This window comes from Vanessa tameamea, chromosome 8 (genome assembly GCF_037043105.1).
Source record: "Vanessa tameamea isolate UH-Manoa-2023 chromosome 8, ilVanTame1 primary haplotype, whole genome shotgun sequence".
Lineage (NCBI taxonomy): Eukaryota > Metazoa > Arthropoda > Insecta > Lepidoptera > Nymphalidae > Vanessa > Vanessa tameamea.
The window spans coordinates 4,598,590-4,621,216 of record NC_087316.1 but is presented as its reverse complement, the minus strand read 5'-3'; the positions used below and the strand labels follow the sequence as shown (position 1 = coordinate 4,621,216).

The window sequence follows — 22,627 nt, the reverse complement described above, 5'->3', positions numbered from 1 at the left end:
GTATTTGCCGTTGATGTCAATGTCGAGTTCTTTTCACTCAATGCGATATAATTAGCGAGAACTTTCCAGAAAAGAACAGCTTGTAAACATGGCGTGCGCCATAGGTCTGTATTTCTTTAAAAGTGTTTAACCAATTTTTTTAGAAAAAGATACCTCTCCGTTTATTTCAAAGACATATTAATAAGAAAGACATTATATTCTTCGGTTCTGCTGGTGATGACGAAATCAAAAACCTTAAGGAGCGCGCCACCAGATTGAGCTTTCTGACTTTTCTGACTGAGCTTTAGCAAGTTCCGTTATGAATTAATTACAGCCTTGTTGTTGTTCATACTCAGACTGATTCCGAGATGTCTTCGGGTGGTGATGGGTTAATTTCGCTCGCTTGTCATAAGAATCAACTAGTGCTGACGCTTGGGAGAAGGTTCCAGTTCGTCTTCTAAATATTCATCTTGTTTTACTTATTTTTATCTGAAGTTTTTTTAAGTAACAAATTTATGTTACTGGTTTTTTTTAACCTTTTTTAATATATTCATGTTTATAACCTTTTTTGATCAAACAACATTAATTCAAGTACATTAAATAATATATGGTTAATAAAACTATAGGCTGCTTTATAATTTATTGAACAATCGGGTGTTTAATCAAAATAATTGTATCGGAGGCAATAACTGGTCGATACCTTCTATTAGAGTGACGGAGGAACCCTTGAACCTTCTTGTCCAATTTGACCTTTCGATACTCAGCTTATATCAAAGGTTATACTGTTGCGTTATACAAATATTTATCTGTTTACATTTTACAGGGTTCCGTATCGTGATGTTAGCAAAAGGAGCAACAACTTTAAAATATTTAATGAAATATATTGAAAACTAACTAATTTGAATTAATTCGAAGTATTTCTAAATATTTACATATGATGTTTGTAATGAGATACGTTCGAATTTCACTTATTATGATTAATTTATTTTTATCATAAATCAATTAAACTAAATAGAAATATTGACAAAATTTGTTTCTTGATTTAAAAAAAAAACAACCTCTGCAGAATGTAAATTCAAGTACGCCTCCTAAATCTTTCAGAGGCTTACCCGACGCTGTTGATTCTTACAGTGTTTCTTTGTTCTCTTTGTTCTCTACACGCTAAAAGATAGCTCCGACAATCATTTTTCTGCCTCGTAAGGAAATTTATTTCACACAAAAGCACATCGTCGTCTCTATTTTATTTTTCGTTCCAACCATATATTTTTCTTGTGCTCTAATTATTCAAACATAATAGAAATATAGAGAACAGTTAAAATCAGATAAATAAAATATATAACAGGGAAACGATTACATTTTCAAGAATATAGCCTCAGTAATTCCTTCTTCTTTAGATATATGTTCTATTATATGTAAATATTACTTACGACCTTTTATTTTTGAATCAATGCAGTCTTAGACTGAATCAATATATTACCTACGAAACGTATTATCCGACTTAGAAAGATGGCGGCCGCAAAATCCATAATTCAGTAGCGGAGATTATTTCTAAGGTTGCAGTTATAATGTGACTATATTCAAAACATCAAGTTAAAAAAGATATCTTCTACGTGCACAAATAAATTCAAAAGTTCTCGAAACTTTGAAAGTATTTCAAAAAGAGAATAACAGACAACAATTAGTGAAACAAAACACGACTTAATTTATTTTAGATATTTCATGAGAGACAAAATGATTACTTGTTCAAATAATTTTATTTCGGGAGTCAGATATCTGATTTATGAAAGTTCTGTTCATTTAAACGTATCATAACTATTTTTAGCTAAGTTAAATTGTTATACTTTATTATTTAATAGGGATATTATACCAACATTTATTATTATTGTGTTTCGTTTTGGTTCACTCCTGGCTCACTCAGGGTGTGTATCATTACAGGCACAAGGGACATAACATCTCTGTTCCTATCGATGATTGGAATGGTTAAAATATCTTACGGCATCCATATCAATGGACAATGCTGACCAGATACCATCAGGTGGCCTATTTTCCGCCCACCTATTATAAAATGACATTATAATTCCGCTTTATGATGACAGATTGATTTAGATTCTAGCAAATGCAATAAATCGGTTCAGATGAAATGAGATTGAAATTAAATTTTTGGCCTTCTTCTTTAAGTGTTTTATTGTATATAAGGTATGTTTCCCAACGTTAGATAAGTTCCGTGATGTTAAACATAAATATTATACAAAAAAAAAGGAAAATTAGAAAATGTATTTCGCAATACAAAAATATACTTTGAATTCGTAATTGCCCGGAATCTTATAAATTGTCTCGTCGTTACAAATTATGACAAGCAATTTTAAGTAACTGTTTAATTTCACTGGTAATTTCCGTAATATTCGCCCTTAAGTATTTAATTTATCATATATCATTATGATGATTTATAATTTTTGTAGCTGGAGCTCTAAGTTGTGAAATTTTATCCTTCAAAATTTTCTAAAACAATAATCTTTTATCTGAATGCTCATTGATCCATAACAACCGTTGAAGGAATAGGCGACCACTCATTGGTTTTTATCAATCCTTTAGTATTTAGCGAGTAGAAGCTATTCTGGCTTTAGTCATCATTTCAGAAACTTATGGTAGGTGCCATAGATCCTGTAATTGCAAGAAATTCTGCCTTCAAAAACGAAGTACCAATTCAGCCATTTTTTCTCTTACCTCGACTATTTCGATTATTACATTACAAACATTTACATTAACAGCCTATAATTTTCCCACTGCTGGGCTAAGGCCTTCTCTCCTTTTGAGGTTTGGAGCATGTTACACCACGCTGCTCCAATGCGGGTTGGTGGAATACACATGTGGCAGAATTTCGTTGAAATTAGACACATGTAAGTTTCCTCATGATTTTTTCCTTCACCGCCGTGCACGAGATGAATTATAAATACAAATTAAGCACATGAAAGTTCAGTGGTGCTTGCCTGGGTTTGAACCCAAAATCATCGGTTAAGATGCACGCGTTCTAACCACTAGGCCATCTCGTCTATTTCGATTATTATGAATCGATTTTAATGATACTTTTACATAATGTTAGACCAGCTCTAAAAACAGTGCAACCAAATTCATTGTTGCATTGTTTTTCATTATGTAAAACTTTCAATATGTCAATTGTTTTTCTGCTATATCGGCCAAGCAGTTAGTCATTCATTGTATGCCATTTCAAAGTACACTAAATAACGTCGGCATGGTAAATACGCTCGATTCCGTACATGTAGTTATCTAGTGCTTACCGAGTTAGCGGTCGAACATAATTGATAGACTGATCGAGTTAGCATAACCGTATGTACCTTGAAATTTGCAGCCAATATTACGAATATGTCTCTAAAATCGAGACTAGGTATATAAAACTTTAAAAAAAACTGTAGCCTTATAATTATTTACTCTTACAATAAGAGCTCATAATATTAAGTACTCGACTCATTATTATAATTAGCACAAATATAGTTCCCTGCTGTCCCTCTAACTGCCTAGTTAGAGCAAGGCAACTGTAACTCGAGGCTAGGAACTTTTTACATAATGGACTCTCATTTTCTTTAACGATTATAAATTTCATAATCTAAAATTAGCAATTATTTAAAGCGTAGTTTTTCCCACGTCGATTAGTATTCCTTATACGGTACTAACATGAAAACTGCCAATCAAGAAACATAGATCTTCTCATATTTCACTTGTTCCTAAGTATAAAGATATCTTTCCAATAATCTATCTTCAAAAAACGTTGGAAATAATAACATTTTCAAGACCCTTTTCTGTTACCGAAGTTATGAATCAGGAACATGATATATTCAATCTCATGAATTGGAAGAGACCTCGTATAAGAGTTGGGTAACTTGGGGTTAACTTTCAGATGAAATATGACAATACGCATTTTATATGTGAACCTGTGAACCGATAAGGCCCTGTGGCTAAAAGTATACTTGAATCGAGGATTAGGGGTTGAAACCGCGGAAAGGATGTTTCATGTGCTTAATTTGTGTTTCTAATTCATCTCGTCTTTAATAGTAAAGAGCATATTTTTTTAGGGAACTTGGTGGTACAACTTTGTTCATGCCTGTCTGGATAGTTACCATCATATATGCTACCACTAAGCAGCAATACTTAGTAATTCTGTGTTCCAACTAAAGCTGAGTGAGCCGATATAACTATAATGATTGCATATGGGCGATTTTAGCCACGGTTGAAATTTCGTACGGGGAAAATGTCTACTGGACAGTGGTGACCACTTACCATGTATGATATAAAAAAAATCCTTTATAGGAATACACATGTATTCGATTTCGAACCTAACGTTATTTTTTTTTAAAAATGTATATTGTAATATCGAAACGTAGCTCTTATAATATTGACATCAAGGTAAACAAGATGCACAATGATGTTTAAATTTCTAAATCAAAATCTTCCAGAAGATTAGGGGCCGAGTAAGCCAGTATAATTAAAAGCACAAAGGATATAGTATCCTAAATCCCAAGATTCTAAATATCGTGCTTATATTTCTTACTGTTCTAATATTTATTTCCAACAACAAAAAAGGTATTTGAATCAATTTAAAATTATAATAAAATGTTATTAAAAGTAGTTCAAAAACTACTCCCTAACTTTTTTTTTGAGATTAGAAAGAACTTTTGTGTTTTGAGAATATCATGGTGTGATGCGATTGTTTTAGGTGAAGTTTAGTTGATGTAACGGACTATACTATATTATTTACGTTTATACGTGAGAATGATTTATTGATATTTTAATTTTTTTTTTTCTTTCTTTAAAACATAACATCAGTCGCAGCGTCTCCTACCGGGTTCAATATAAGCCGTCCGTAGACCCAATTAAAAACATATTAAAATTTAATCAAAATTGGTCAAGTTGTTTTGGAGAGTTTACATACATACACACATATATAGAATCACAAAAACATGCATACATACATATATATATATATAGAAACATAAAAACCGACACGCAAATAAATTCATGAGATTGCATAGTAAATGTATACATATACATGGAATAATAAAGGATATTAAAAGGAATGACATTTTATTAAACATATTTTTTTCATACGTTTTTGGTGAAATCGTTCGTGTATTCAAGGATATGTTCGTGTATTGGCGAAGAAAATGACGTGCCACATTTTGAGGAAAAATCTCGGCGCCAGCTTTCTTCCATACAAAATTCTATAGATTTCAGGTTGACCCGCGCCGAATGTCATACTCGTTGCGGCGCATATATATGAGTATGATGCTTGACAGCTCAGTTTAATTTGGACGCGAGGAGCGATGCGCTCGCCGCACCGGCCGCGTGCAATAATGCATATCAAATTACATAATTAGAAATGATACTAGGCGGTGCAGCTGTGCGGGTTATACTGCGAGGCTGCTAGTGTCCCTCGTGGCGATGTCGTCTTAAATTTGCTTAGGTGATGCAGTTGCGGGGTTTGAGGTTACTGTATAACGTCTTTGGCGATATGGTAGTGTCCCTCACTCTGTCTTACCGGGTTGCTAGAGTAGTGTATGTACTATGTGGTACTGAGCTATGGCTGGTTGACGTTACGATATCCGTAGTACCAGAATCACGACCGAATGTTGCAGGGCGTTAAGGTGCCTGTAATAAGGCTGAAGTGATACGTTCATGCAGTGAAGAACCCAAATAATGGATTTCATCCAGGCTGGCATCACTATATATGGGGCACTAATCGCTTTATTTGAGAAGTGTCGTTTGTAGCAAAATGTTCGTCCTTTTAGGGACGCCTCCTTAGCTCAGTGTTAAGGATATTATAAGAGACACTGTAGTAGGGCACCTAGTTTAGTAATAAGGCTGCGTATATCTCTTTGGAGTTGATTATCACGTGCAAATAATGATCTGAGTTCTAAGCTGGTTTAGATAATCGATTATCGGGTGTGTGCCTGTTGTAGGCTAGAGTTAAGTATATCCACTGTATAGGTATAGATTTAAGTAAAACGTGATACGCGAAGCGTATATAAAACGTTCTATTTAGTTATATGTCTTAGTTATAAGAAGAATACGATTATACGTTTATAATATATATTCATACTTTATAACCTACTACGGTAGAAAATATAACAAATTATGTTAAATCCACTTAAATGATGCTTATGCCATAATCTATGACTTTCATTGAATATTATTCCACTATGTTTGGAATTATTACGTTTTATTTTACGAAAAAACGACACTCTCCGACAGTGGATATAGCAACGAAAAACGTTTTGCTTGCATTAGGCCGCCTGATGGTCGTGCACTTGAACTGGTATGAGAAACAGTGATTTAATGCAATGATAATCCAGGGTTTAACCCATTGACTACAGATTTCCTCAGCTATGACTGATTGATTATTTATGGGACTTTGATCCTTATTTTTATTATTATTGTTGTGGCATTGGCTACTTTATAAACACCGCAGTTATGACTGTGAAAACCACCGGACCACGGTCTAGTTTGTTGATTTATTTATAAGTCTAATCGTCGATTTGAATAACGTAGTTATTACTGTGCTATCCGCTGGACTACGGTCTAGTTTATTAATAAGACTATTAGTCTTTTATACACCTCAGCTACGGCTGTGATACCTGCTGGAATTTAGTTCTAGTTCACATATTATTTAACAAAGTGCTGGCACACTATAAAATTGCACTTCCCATGTTCGCGGAATCAATGTTATATGGATCGTAACTAACTAGACGAAATCACGAGCCAAACCGATGTTTAAATATAATAAATATAAACGTAAAATTATATTTTAACTAAGACAGGCAGGGAATAGTCACGTTATGTATTGATCCGCCGTGTGATTGCCGACCGATAAGCGGTGACACGGCGCGGACAACTGATACGTACAAACGATAAATATCATACTCTTATTGATAGAGGACAATTTTGTTAAAATCATATAAACAAAAACACACTTTTTTAACAAAATAAGTGTTACGAGACTAGCCCTAGCCCCCATACGGTGCTACGTCATAGGATATTATAATTAATTATATCATTAATAATATCATATATTATAAATATATACAATTATTATTGTAATTAATTGATCAATAATTTGTACAACTTTAGTTAATATTATTTTATGGGATAACATTTAATACTGGCATGTAGCACTATTTCTTATTTTAAAAATGATTGAGCTGTCATAAGGAAAACAATTGGAGGATTGTGGGGGATTGTAAAAGATATATAGAGAGATTGGAGCATCATTGTAAAAAACAATTTTATTGCCATCCCGAACTACTGAAATTACATAAGCTTTGAAATTGCAATGCTTATATGTATTTTAAATATTGTATTTATGGTATATAGCTACATACTTTGTTTTATATACTTATTCAATGAATTATTCTTATACTTATGTTAAAATATCGCTTAAGCCGTCACGGTACTATGTCGCTGCCGCCATTATCTACTTCCGTGTGTAACGCATATAATATATTTGGTTACTACTATTTATTTATTAGTTTTATTTAATCATAATATATTTCATCAATCATCAACTTCGCTATTTCAAATCTGTGTTGGCGTCCCGTGACGGCAACTTTTTTTATTTTACTTACTTACTTTTTGTCTTTAAAATTAGAATTCTTTGAATGAAAACATGGCGTAAATTTATACTGACAACCTTTCGCGTTTTACATTAACCTAAAAAGGTGGTGGTGTGGGTGGCGCGAAGCAAAAATATCCCAATAAATTATACCGAATAGACTGAATGAAAAATATGTTTTTTTTTTGTGAGTTGCAAAATGTCTGGGGCTTTTTTGTTAATTAGTTAATAACTTGTAAGACAAACGATAAAAGATAATAAGTTTATTTGCAATGGACTTATACTTGCTTAAAAATGTTTAGTTAACTTAATGCACCTTCTATAACACTTATAATATATTTGTTAATCATTTTTAACGAGAAAATATTTCGGATTTAAAGAAAATTTTATTAAAACCTAGATTTCTTATTGTGTTGTCGTATTTATTATGTTATGATATGTTCAATAGTTAGCTGATCGTAACTGTTTCTGTTGATATTTTATTAAACCTACCCACGTCCCATAACTTGAAATTAAGCATACAATAAATGTAAGCTTCATAATATACAAACTAAAAAGTACTTAATATATTATACTTAAATAAATTCAGATAAATTACTATGACAAAAGGAAATCATATCGCATATTATATATACATTTATATTCATATAAATATCAGTAAGTATATAAAATATTAAGTAAGATCTTAAACAATAAGTACATAGTATTTATTGCTATCTAACAATTCGTACGTACATAAATTATTCTAATTGGCTATTTTTGCGAGGTTCCCCCGAAAACCGAACGATTCACATTCGCTTCACGAAATATGTCCCACGTACAAAAGCGAGCGTGGGCGCCATTTCAGTGGTTGAATACATTCATACAGTGATTGATATCATTGTCGTTAGGTAATCTTCGCATGAATATTGACAATTGCTTAATATGTAAGGTTAGGTATATGTGCTGGTACGTCTAGGAACTATACACCATTTTTTCTACCGCCAAAAATACAGCAATACTTATTGTAAGTTTGCCAGTTACACCAATAAGTAGGTCAATATTTCGAGTGGTTTATAATTTTTACAGTGTCGATGTTTATGAGTGAAGTACGAAAGATTGTGTGGCCTCCGAAAAAATAACTATATATATTTCATACTATTGCAATTCATGTAATTAACAATTTTATTTACGAATTTCGTCTTTGTTCGCAGGTCTGAAAGAACCGAGCACACAGTTACATCCAGCAGCGGCAACCTCACCAACAATGCAGTACGACACAAAATAGTCGTCCTTGGCGCGGCCAAAGTTGGCAAATCATCCCTCATATCACAGTTCCTGTATAATACATTTTCTCCAAAATATAAGCGAACTATCGAAGAAATGCACCATGGTGACTTCAACGTAGCCGGCGTGAGATTAACTTTAGATATTTTGGACACGTCAGGTGCTTACGAGTTTCCAGCGATGAGAGCACTATCCATGCAATCAGCGGATGCTTTTATATTAGTTTACGATATAACTGATGCGAATAGTTTCGTCGAAGTTCGTGCGCTGAGGGATCAAATTCATGAAACTAAGGAAAGCACAGCGGTTCCGATTGTGGTTGTCGGTAACAAAGTTGATTTGGCTGAATCCGGAGAGAGACAGGTTTGTAAAATTAAATTAAATTGCATTTAAATATTTTATTTTTTGTTAAAGTGAAATTAAAAAAAATATCACCGACAACTCAGTGCTAAGGTACAAGCCCAATGCTTATTCAAAAACTAAATTAGTGTTATTATACTGTTCCGATGTGATGGATCAATGAGCCAGTGTAATTACAGACACAAGGAACAGGCATAATTGTTTAGTTCGCAGGTGGCTCATATGTAAGTTTGTCTATCCATATACTATACTATATATATACTTTGCAGAGAAATAACATTTCATCAGTTTTAGATAGCGCAAGATAATTGCCGGTTTGTGGTGCTGATAATTATAACTTCGATAAATAAAACGTTTATTTAGTTAATAACGAAACCAAGTAACTAAATCTAATTAAAACAAACAATCTTAATAGTTACTAAAATATGTAGTATATCACAATTATCAAATTAATTTAAACCAGTAATGCTTCTACCTCAAAACGCTCAATCGTTTTTAGACGAAATTGTACGATAAATTCGCCTAATTTTAAGATAATTTTCGTTGTTTATTTATTAATATAAGTAAGTTGAGGTGGGTTTGGACCGTCGATAAAATTCATAAATAATTTATTTTACAGAATATTTTAAATTATTAAGTACTATGCTAATTATATATGTATATTCAGCAATGCTAATTGACCGTCAAAGATATTTTCTCATCTCACACACAATAAACATAAAATTTTATATAATTCTTGAATAACGTAGATACCGAAATTATTGCATATTTATTAAAAACAAATGAATGAAATAAACAAAACTGTGAAACCCATTAACCTGGTCTCCTTATAAAAGGTGAAATGTATCACATGCTATCCAAAACATTCATAAATCGCGAGGGTAGCACAAGATAAGATAAAAATAATAAAAAGTCCAGAGTGTCTCGGTATTAAATGGTGTAGTCAGCTATTATATATTTTTTATCTTGGTTTGAAATCGGTTCTAAGACCTCTCATTTACGTTATGGACAAACGCATTTTTATATTGAAGTAATGTAAGATAGCTTGGTTATTTACGTGGGCGACCAACTTTCCTTCCCATGGCTCGACTTACGATCTGATTCGCAGCCTTTAATACGGCTTTGAAAATCATATCTCCAAACCCATCAATTTAAGAAGTTATACTTTAATAAAGGTCGCCTGGAACAAATCGCTACATCGATAAGGCCACGTTTGCACGCTTCTAACTTGACGTGGTGTGATGATGTATTCTATTTGTGTGCAATAATAATGTTACTTGTGCCTTTTTATGACGATGTTTCAAAAAAATTTTATTATATTTATAATGTATTGTAACTTATCCTCGGTAAAAATTCACGTAATCTTAAAAACCAATAATATTTTTTGTGAATTTTAATTATTAGTTTCATTTAGTAGAATATCATATTTTAAGCTTTGTAAAATTAAATCTTAGTCTAATGATCATAATCTAATTCTATCGGGATGAACCGGCCAGAAATTCAATAGTTACACTTTGCCATCTAATACATAACATATACATACAATACTTAGGTTATCTCTAGAATCTAGATAATTAACAAATACTTTCACAGTGTTTTGTCATCTATATCTAACACAGAGTAAAGTTATTAGGTTAGTTCATATGGGATTATTTACTGCTACATTTTCTTCGTTATAATAATTGCTAACAAAGCCTAATAATATTGACTTTGCAAGTAGATTCTATGTCAAATCTATTACAGTAACATTAAAAAAAAACGTTCGTACACTTTGTAAATTTTAATTACTTTAAATTTTAAATGACGCTGTTTTTCTTCAAATTATTCATATTAATCACTCATTTTGAAAATGTAATCATTTAACAATGGCTTGAAAATATATTTAATTTAAGTTATTTCGTAGATAAAAAAGTCAATTCAATTCAATTCTTAGTTTAATGGCTTTTAGTTGTGCCGACAGGGCACAGATTATTTCGCCAATGCACGTAGGAGATAAAAAAAAGTCATTTGAACTTGAAAAATGTGGAAGATGGTTAATAAGTGAAAAGACGCTAAGAAGGACACTTAATAAAAATTACGTAGAGCGAGTACTCGATGTATTCCCACTGGGTCAAGAAAATCTTGGTACGTTCGGAGACTAGTGGTGAAATTAGTGCTTGATTGGTCTGATATAACTACAAATAATTGAACAGGATAAAGTAAAGTGTAGTAACAATCTGTGGATTAAGACTTAATTTTTTCGACGAAAAGATTTTCCAAAAAATTCCACTAATGTATTCTACCGCCAAACAGTAATAGTATTGTCAATTGTTGTTATTGTTGTGTTCCAGTTTGAAATGTGAGTGAGGCAATGTACATGTGCAAGGGACATAACATCCCAGTTCCAGTGGTCGGTAGCGCATCAGTCGTGCAAGAAATTTTAAATATTTCAAACGGTGCCAATCTAAGGGCAATAAGATGACCATTTACTATCAGACCCAATTGCCCCTATGCTTGCCCTGCACGCAGATACCATGAATTATGTTAAAATAAAAATAAAAACATTTAAAAAAATAAGACGACATTTGGAAGCACATACTCGTAATATCATAAGTTTGTTATTAACATAATTGTTATCTGATTATAAAACTGAAATTGTATAATATGAACACTATTGGTGACATTCATTACCTATGCCACATTTTGTATATTTTGTTTGGGTATAGGCGTGTTCAGTAAACATTGCTATTACGATGTTGATTTTACACAAAGATATTTATTTTTAGACAGTAACAGACAGATAGAATTATTTTGTGTAATATTAGTATCATGTCTGATATTTTTTAAAGTAATAATTCAAAATTATGTTCTTACAAACAATTTTATCAATCAGTATTAAACTATATCTAGACAACCAGATGTCCAGTTAACAATGGTCGTCGATTTGACATGTTATGAAAATTAATGATCGAAAAATATTACCAATTTTTAAAAAACGAACACATATTTATTTGTAAAATCCGTTAACTACTGAATTGATCCTTGGCGGTTTACGCTTAATTCTTTTTATAAAATAACGATTAAAAAATCTTATCATTTTGAATAAAGTATTAATTAAAACTTTAATCTTATATATTTTGTAATAGCACCCGTAATTTTTATACTGACAACGATGGGCTTATAATAAAAATAAGGCTTTTCAAACTTTATAATTCATCTGTCAACATTATAGGTACGTTCCCCAGACAATGCTAGAACTCCGACTTGTGATTCAAGCCGTATCATATACATATATTCCTTTGTCAGAAACTATGTTCGAATAAATTTCTGCTCTTGATATTCTTATTTTTATAATCGAGTCGACCTCTGGCTACAGACCGATACAGCTTCATACGTCGATTTCAGTAAATAAAATCGACGTATGAAGCTGATCCGCGCGCTTCGCTCGACATAACTAATATTTTATTAACTTTTTTATAAATAAATAAAAAACAATCCTTAATATTATTAATTACTACACGCATGAATTTTTGATTGAGCGATGATTCCATTTATAAAAGGTAGGTGAACTGACAAATGGGATACTGGATCTTAATTGGCCACCACCGCCCATAGGCATTGGCGCAAGGAATATAAACGTTTCATCGCCATTCATTACACCACCAATGCAACACCAACCTTGGGGATAAAGAAATAAGGAGCCATTTGCCCGTAATCACACTGGCTCACTTACCCTCCAAATCGGAATACAACAATAGAAGTACTGTTTACAAAAATTACAATATTATTAAGATTAAGGTAGCATTTCTAATACTGTCAACGCACTATTATTATTTAAAACTAAAAAAAAAAAATAGACTGTCTTAACTAAAAAACTGATATAGTCTCCCTGCAAAAGTTTAATTGATTAATAAGCAGATATGCAGTTCTATATTATATTATAATATGTTTTTAATTTAATTATTTAAAGGCAAAAGTGCGATTGAATATTATATTTAGTTAGCATGCGCGTATAAAACAAAAGAGGGATGTTCTTTTATTTAAATGACGATAAACTTATTTATGTTTGATCGTAGAAAATTTATCATATTTACGAGTAAAAGAACGCCTTTGATTTAAAAATACAATTGTATTATTTATTAATTAATTTAATCGTATAACTAATAAGAAGTACTATGAAAACATCAAAAGAAAAATATTTTTACTTATAAAGGTATATTAAAGATGAAAAAGTGGTGGTTTTAATGATAGAAAAACTCTAGTATTTCGCGATCTTATAATTCTTTTATTAAGAAGCTCACGGAAAAGCTTCCTTTGAGATAATGAAACGGCCTATCTTGGGGCTAATAATTATTCTTTGACAATGTTTTTTAGTATAACATGGAAAATATATACCTTTTCTATTATTGCAAACGCAAAACAGTAAAATTTATTATTAATGTTATTAGAAATTTTACTACGCACAGATTTATACCATTGCATGCACACAACTATAAAAAATTAACACATTAAAAAACACCAATAGCACGAACAACATGTTTGTGGAGATACAAATAGAACAATAAAAAACGCATTGAATATTAGATAAGCTTTGTGATTGATAAAGTATTTTCAGTATCACGCTGAGTGTAGGATTTTACGCAAGTTTTTTTTTAATTACCAAGCTCTTATAAGTATTTTCACCTCCAAATAACATTAATTCGTATTATTGTATTTCTGTTTGAAGTGAGCTAGTTTAGTTACAGCCATAAGAGACACTAGTAAATTTCCTTGGTTTGCGTCTAACTATTAACGTAAGAAATTAACTCATCGTCCCCTTTCCTTGCACACGCTTTAAGCTAAATTGCAACGCTTAATTTGTATGTATTAATAATTCCTTAAATTACTGATATTCCTATAATTACCAATGGTATTGCTGCTATTCTTTAAAAAACAGTTAATGTCTTACAGTACGAATGTCAATGGGCGGAGAATACAACTGTACATCTGGTGATCATTTTTCTATCAGCCAACTTATTTATTTATTCATTAATATGATTATTTTATTCTTTATTGTACGTTACTAACAGATCGTGTCACAGAAAAAAAAAGGATGAAAAGACGGGTCCTAAAACTTATAATGATTTATTAGAGATAACTTTAGAAAAATAAGTGTAAAAACATTCATTTAGTATTTATAATGGAACAAGAATGTTTTTAATTATTACAGGGCTAATTTTGGCATTGGCTATAAGTTAATTACAAAATTAAATGAGTTCATTCTTTATACAGAAAATAGTATACAATACAAATCTTATCCCTTGTATCACATTTAAATTTTCCTTATGAATACTTATTTCTGGGACAATGTAATATAATGCGACATTACTGACAATTTTCCACAAAATTGCCTTCAAATTTATTATAATCGATTTTCGGTTCCCATATAGTAAAGGTAAATTTCGGTGAGTTACTAGTTCCGAGAATAAATTGAATATCCGGATCTTCGTAAAGTAAAAATATAGCTTCGCAGTCGGCATTGGCGCCCTCATGTCGGATGCACGTCGGACGCTTGCATTTCCCGAGTAGCTCGAGTAACAACCTTAATACATGCTGTAGAGTAACGTTTAATTTCCGTATATTTTAACTTAATGGAACTATATAATATATTTAGCTTCGCATCATATGTAACTTTTATCGTCGGTTAGGTAAACGGGATAAGGGTAGGTTTCCTAGGTAGCAATCATCAGTTGTATATTATTTTATGCCTCATTGATCTAGTGGCTAGCATTTAAAGCTGTAAATTTGGAAGTCATAGGTTCAAAACATATTTTGCTAACTAATACAAATAAACGTGTGTACATTGCGTTGTTTTGATCTTTATTGATATTTCTGATAGAAAAGGCTCTAGGATATATTGTTGAAATACAAGTAGAAACAGTGATGAACTATTTATAGTATCCATTTTTATAGCACACATAGTTGATATAAGATATGAGTATAAATTAATTCTCATCTTAGTTAAGAACTTATTCCAAAGATGCCGTTACAACGCGTTTTGTTGTAGATACACACTTGAGAGAATGTTTCTTCACGAAGTTTTCCTTAAACGTCTGACACGAGATAAACACAACTCAAACTCATGATAAAACTAACTAATTTTAATATTAACAAATATGTCTTTTGTTGCATAGCTATAGTTCATCAACAATAACTCATCAAACACGTTAATAATTGTCGTTTGAGTAAAAAACGTAAAACTTTTTATCTTTGTAACTACGCCACAGCGCTGTAGCGGCCGTGGATTAACGCAGTTACCCACGTAGAGGGCTTGTGACAAGACCGGAATGGACTGGATAATAGCCTGCAGCATCCGCCGACCCGCCAATATCCGCTTTGCTGCGTTTTCTACAATACTGCCTCACATTTTCTACCTTATCACATTCGAATGGTACTGATCGTGTGCTTTACTTGTAGTAATAAATAGCATTTTCTACACGAGTGATTTCATTACAGATCTTTTTTTTTTTCTAGAATTTCAGAGAAATCACTTGTATCCGTTTAATAAATTAATAAAACTATCTAGGTAGGTTCTGATATGAGCTTGTGGATTATACAATTTTAATTAAAATTAAATATATATATATATATATAACGTTTTATATAACATTTGAGAACATATTACGTAATAAGTGACCTTAGACTGTATAAATCTCTTGTAAAGTTATCATAACAATCCATTTATTCAATAATCGAAATTTATTTTGTACGTAATTACAAAATAACTGAAGAAATAAATAATAAAAGAAGTCTTAATTCATATATGTTACCAGAAATGTATGAAATTAAAATTTAACTAAATTATATTAGACACATTTCCTAGAAAATCTATACATTTCCTAAATAGCAATCGGAAATGTAAAACATTTGAGATATCAATGGGTACGCGGGGATAGCAGGGCGAGGGGAGGGTATTATTAACGAAAGTTTGACTTTAAAAGAATAATATAAGTGAATTTTGTGATAAATACATTTTAAAAGTTACTAAACAGTTGATTTTGGACTTATTTTGAAAAGATCTAAAAAACGTGATAACTCAAAAATGGTTCACTTTTGCATCATGCATATGGGAGTTAAAATTATCGCAAATAATCACCCCTATCACCTCCTAACGGGAATACGTCGAATTATCAATAACCCTGTATATGTATGTTTTATAATTATTTTAGTCAATGTCGCACATGAAATTTCTTTTCACAGGATAGCTTTACAGTGCCGTATTATTTTCGAGTAGAATAAAAAGTCACACATTTTTCGAGCTATTTTTTAACCATAAACATTCGCCAACAAATCTACTTATCCGAACTTCTTTTTTTCAATTCAGTAACCTTTAGAACGGTTAACCCGTCCCTTTGGGACCGGGTTATGTTTATTTTTTTGGATTCTTACCCACTAAAACCAGTTGTATCTCAAAACATATCAAACAATGCAACGATAAACGAAATTCGTATTTTTTAGTATGATTAGTATTTTTTTGCATGAAACCCGAAACAAACAAACAAAAAATACTCACTTTTATGATATTAGTATTTTTCTTTTATAAATATTTAAAACTGATTTCAGTTCACATTATTCGAGGAAGAAATTTCCGTGTCCTAAAAAAATTCTCATTTTTTTTGTATCTCATCAGTAACCGGATTGGCAAATGGGCCACCTGATGGTAAGCGGTTACCATTGCCCATAAACCCTGGTACTGTTTATAATATTAATTATTACTCATAATATCATAATATCAATATTGGGAGCTAAGATTGTTGTTACACTGACTCAACCACACTGGAACACAATAATAAATATTACTGTTTGGCGGTAAAATATATAAGGGTACCTACTCAACAGACTTGCATATAGGACTACCACCTAGTGACTATAATATATATATTAACATAAAACATTTTTCTACACCAACACAATAAATAATGAAACAAACCCGTTGTTAACACTTTACAATTTGATCTAGGTTGTAAAACGCATGTGAACAGATACGTGTGGCGTGCGGTCAGTTGGATTAACATTGTACGAGCGAACAGGTTGCTTGCATCGATCCTGTTTGTATATTATAATTAGTTTGAACCTGTGGCATAATTGTAGTTACACTTATTAAATTTGGAACGGCTAACCAGTATTTGGAAAACATTGCTTTATATTTAAGTCAGAGTCCAGCATTTATAATCTTGGAGCTAGAGACTCTCTTCGGGATGTTTTTAACAAAGTAGGAATACTGAGTTGCGTCACAGTATATTTACAACAATATTATGTATATTCACAGTAGCATTGATCACTTTGATAAAATCAGTGATAATTATTGTATCTGAACAAGAAGTAAGGATAAGCTTAGAACGCCAAGTTTCCGACTCCGCAAAGTCAATAAATCATTCTTGGGGCAAGGTATCCGCTTCTATAATAAAATTCCGCAGACGTTTTTAACTTTGCCGTTTCATAGATTCAAGTCAATTGAAAAAATACATTGGTACAGAAGGCATATTATTCGATACAAGATTATATTGATGATAAAAAAGCGTGGAGTTAATGCTTGTTGACTTCCAGGCAGGAGACATAACATACATATATATTTAACTAACATGACTGTATTTTTAGACGTTGAAAAAGAGTAACTACTGAGTTACTTGCCGGTTCTTCTCGGTAGAATCTACATTCCGAACCGGTGGTAGTTTTACTTTAAATAGTTTGTTAAATGACGATTCAAAAGTGCTTGTAAAAGCCTACTTGAATAAAGTATATTTTGATTTTGATTAATATTTAGGATAATTAATTAAAAAAAGTAACGTGTCAGTTTTAAAACGATTTATGTCAATGAAAACAATATTTCGATCTAGTGATTTATGTTTATATTAGTACAATATTTGTTGTTTAAATTTATTGTAAGAATCAATACGAATAAGATAAATATCACTTTAATCAGTCAACAATTTAGTATTTATCTTAAAATGTTGATTTAATATCATACATCGAGTTGTTAGAACTACTAGTACCTTCGATAAATAAAGATTAATTACGACTTATTTTTAGATTATAATATGTCACAGAAACATTCTTCAGTTAATTATATTCAATAGTTCCAAGACGTCTAATAAATGAGCAATTAACTCGAGTTCTATATGAACTAAGCGGTACGTGCCGCGAGTGCTATATGAATTAAGCGCAGACTGTCTTATTAAGCTAGGTCTCAAACTGAAGGAACATTATATTAGAAATGATTATTCCTACGACGCAAACGGTTATGAACGGTGGTAATCACTTACCTACAGCCCACTTGCTCACCAATATTATAACCATTCAAAATGAATATATAACAGGTTAGGTTCACTCAACACGCACCCACCCAAACGCATACTCACCCACACAAACACGCGCGCACACGCGCACGCATACACACTCAGACACACATTTCATATAAAAAGTATTAGCAGTTTGCATAGTAATTGAAGGTGTCAGTCTGATACTAATGGTTTCTCAAATAATTTCAGCTTACATTTGATTGTGATTAGTAAATCCTCATACTCCAATGAGACGGCTTTCTGACATGACCTAAAGTATTTCAGGCACCGAGTCGGATCGAATCGAAACGGATTTACTTGCATCCAAAATTCAAGCTGCTTTTGTGTCAGAATTTAATGTCATTTTAATTTTCCCGTAGCCTTTTGAGCTGAGGAGACAGTCATTTCGATTATTAGTTAATTAACATTTTAAATACTTATTTTAATTGTAACCATTGGGATATTTTATATATATATTGGGTAGCCTTAAATAAAGCTTAAATCTGAAAAGGCTGTAAGTGTATACAAACAAGCATTACTTAACCATATTTTTCTTTTTACAATTGTAATGTTTTTTTAAGATATTTATTACATAATTGTATTATTTGAATGCTACTCAAGTACTTGCCAATTTTATATATTTTTAAATCAAAAGTAGCGGAATAACTCAGGTAATTTGTAATAAGCACACCTAGAACGTCGCCACTTCTACGGTAATTTAAATTCTAAGGCCATGATTTATTAAAGGTATTAACCTAGAAACACGTGTCACATCCCAAATGAAACGGATTTATTAAGCCCGCGTTTATAATGAAACGTATTTCTTAACGAAGGGTATTTAAGGTAAATACTTGAATTTGGAATATATTCCAAAGACCAATACTCGGGTAAATTCTTGAAAGATTACAAGTGGAATGGACATTTATTAAAAAAAAAGTGTCGTTGGACACCCGGTTGGAAAGAAGTTGTTATCGCTATTATATAATAGACAGTGGAATCAATTAACAACATTTGAAAATAATTAAATAGCAAGAAATAAAATTGTTATTAAAAATTCCAAGTAAATTGAGACGATTACAAAAAAATAATTTAAGTAATTATATATTAAACCGTATGTGAAAAGACACTAAAGAAAATAAAAATAAAGGAAAAGGTCACCTGGACGGACGGTAAAGCGTTTTCCTTACGTGACGATTTCTGCCAGTTCACTCTACTGTTAGCTCCGTAAAAGAACTTTGTTTCAAAACTTCTTTGCAACAAAAAATTAAACATAGAACAGGGCATCACAAGGCGTGATTTATTTTAAAGCTCCTCAACAGCGTGTAGCATTGGTACAACAGTTTTACAAGCGATCGGCGCAAACTTGTCGCCATAGTTAGGCCATCATTTTAGCACGTGTTGTTCATTTGCTTTTCCGTTGTTGTATTTTACAATATCATGTTGTTACAGGTGGAGTTCCACACAACCGAATCAGTTGTAACGGTTGACTGGGAGAACGGATTTGTGGAGGCATCAGCGAAGGATAACATAAACGTGTCCCAGATCTTCAAGGAGCTGCTGGTGCAAGCGAAAGTAAAATACAATCTATCTCCAGCTCTTCGGCGACGACGACGTCAATCATTGCCGACTGGCCCCCAAGGGCCCCCTGGTTCTGCTCCAAGTCCTTCACAATCCAATCAACCTCATGTACCGTCGCCTGCGCAGCTCGCACACCTACAACAGATCAGGGAAAGACACGCTAATAGCAAACGTAATTCATGCACTATCTCCTAAATTATCCTTCCATTCTGAAGTATAATCATGCAATCTTTACTGATTATTTTTAAAGATATTGCATGTAACATAACTTGTCTTCCTTGCATTTACGTCGAAACTATTATTTTGATTCGAATTCCATTGAAAATAAATCCCTAAACGTATTTTTTTAAAACATTCAAAGATATTTTATCTCTAGATACATTATTTACTTAAAAGCGAACACTAAATCTAGCACAACTCTTAATATTTAATATGTTTTGTCATCAGTGACACAGAATTTTTACCACAGCTTCAAAAACGATTGTTAACAAAAGATGAGTAAATTCTTATCCTTCTTGTATAAAAAGATTTAACAGATAAAACGTCTAAATGTATACATTACTTCGTAACATTTTTATAAAACGTATATCACTTCATCTATCTTCCTTTTAATTAACAACTACCCCGTTTTATTTTAAAACTAATTAAGCCTTCGAATAATCGAATGAGATTTTTTAAATTAAAAATTAAAATGTAACGCCAACGCCGTAGGCAATTAGTTTATATAAGTTAGAATTTATAAAATATATCTTGGAAATGAAATTTTTGGAAAGGGTGATTAAGTGTAGGTTGAATTGTATCATGACTGGTTCGTTTTAAGGTAAAATTATTTCACTTATAACGTAAGAAAATATTAGAATAGTTAACTCTTCATTCTTCTTTGGTCCGTCCTCTGTGCTACTCAGAATCTATTGGACCGACTATTCTTTTACGTTTTTCAAGTTTCAAATTGTAATGTGTACTTGAACAACAATGTTATTAATCGGATTTATATCGTGATTATAAATTTTAATCTTAAATTAAAATATAAAACTATTCTATTCTAGTCAATTCTGTTGTAAATATAAGGTTCAAAAATCATAATCTCATATAGTCAGAGATATTAAAATTCGAAATCATATAAACGTGTCCGAAGACTGCTACCGCAGATATATTTACCTTATTGATGCAGGGGTGAAGTCAATTGGTTAATTTCATATTGCACTACACGATGAAAAAAAAGTCAGGACAATTTTGTAAATACTAGGAAAAAGTTCTTTCATTTTATTTTTTATATTACAACCATAAGTCGCTGGAAGCGTAGGAGTAAAAATACGTATTCTGATTTCATAGTTTTTTCGTCTTTGTTTTACATTGATTCCAATCGTAATTAAATGTACTTCTATGTGAATATATTACATATGAGAAAAACTATTTAAAACTATATTTTTATTAAAAAATATATAATATTAAAATAATATTTTATTATTTAATAAAAATATAGTTTATTTTCGCATTGTAGTTCTGTTGTTATATAAGTTCATAGTAAGTATTTTTGTTGTAACTTTGTTTAAATATTATTTTTAAAATTTTATACAATATATGTTATAGGATTAGACAAGTCATGATTTAAATAACTCCAATTAATACATTATATATTACTGATGTACACAATATCAAATTATACGGATATAAATTATCAAATCCATTTAAATCAATTAAATAACTACTTATAGAATTATAGTCACAAAATTGTTTGTATTTGATATTATATAAATACCTATCAAGTCGATCAATTTACGTTTTTAATACATTTTTCAAGAAAATAATTTTAATAAATGAATATTTTTAATTTCAGTGTTATGTATGTACTAGTGTGCCTGGACGTAACAAACCAACTAAACACAAACCCAGGTTCAATATTAGTCCAACACTACTATTTAATGCTCCATCCATGAATTGTATTTTGAATTACACACACTTGCAAAGTTTCAAATCGATTCAATCATATGAAGTACATTTAAATCAACTGCGTAGATCTGTATACAGTTAGTTTATTTTCTGAACGTACTACTGAAATAAAAAAAATATCGTAACAAAACACTCCCGATTTTTTAATTTATAAATACGGACAATACGAATATTAGGCCAGCCTTAGTAAGATAGAAAAACGCCAAAAAGTATTGACACAAGTATCTCCGTTCTTGTCCAGTATTTTATGATTTATAAACGAAAAGCATATCTTTCTTTCAACATCGATTCGAATTGAATGGAATTTGTCCAACACCGCAACAGAAACGTTGACATTTAACACAAAGAAAACAAACTTGGAGTACGTTTCAAATATTTATCTTCGATATATATTTATTTAAATAAAAAAATAAATGTATCTTTATTATCTTTATTTACCCACGCGGGCGTTTCCGTACTATTCATCCGATTGAATTGAAACTTTGTATAGTATCCGTTGATAATTTCGTAAAGGTTTCGACCATAGTATTATAACAATGAGTGGTGCAGGTCTCATAATCTAACCGTTAGTCAAAAC

At 31.5% G+C, this 22,627-nt stretch overlaps 1 protein-coding gene across 1 annotated transcript in view; it reads left to right on the top strand.

Moving 5' to 3' along the window:
• Positions 1-21,092, top strand: part of LOC113400053 (ras-related protein Rap-2b) — a 38,261-nt gene extending 17,169 nt beyond the window's left edge. Inside the window, exons 2-3 of the mRNA XM_026639428.2 lie at positions 8,794-9,229; positions 19,972-21,092. Of these exons, the coding sequence (XP_026495213.1) occupies positions 8,794-9,229; positions 19,972-20,295 (760 nt within the window). The 3' untranslated portion in view covers positions 20,296-21,092. The remainder of the gene's footprint in view (positions 1-8,793; positions 9,230-19,971) is intronic.
• Positions 21,093-22,627: the final 1,535 nt, after the last annotated feature.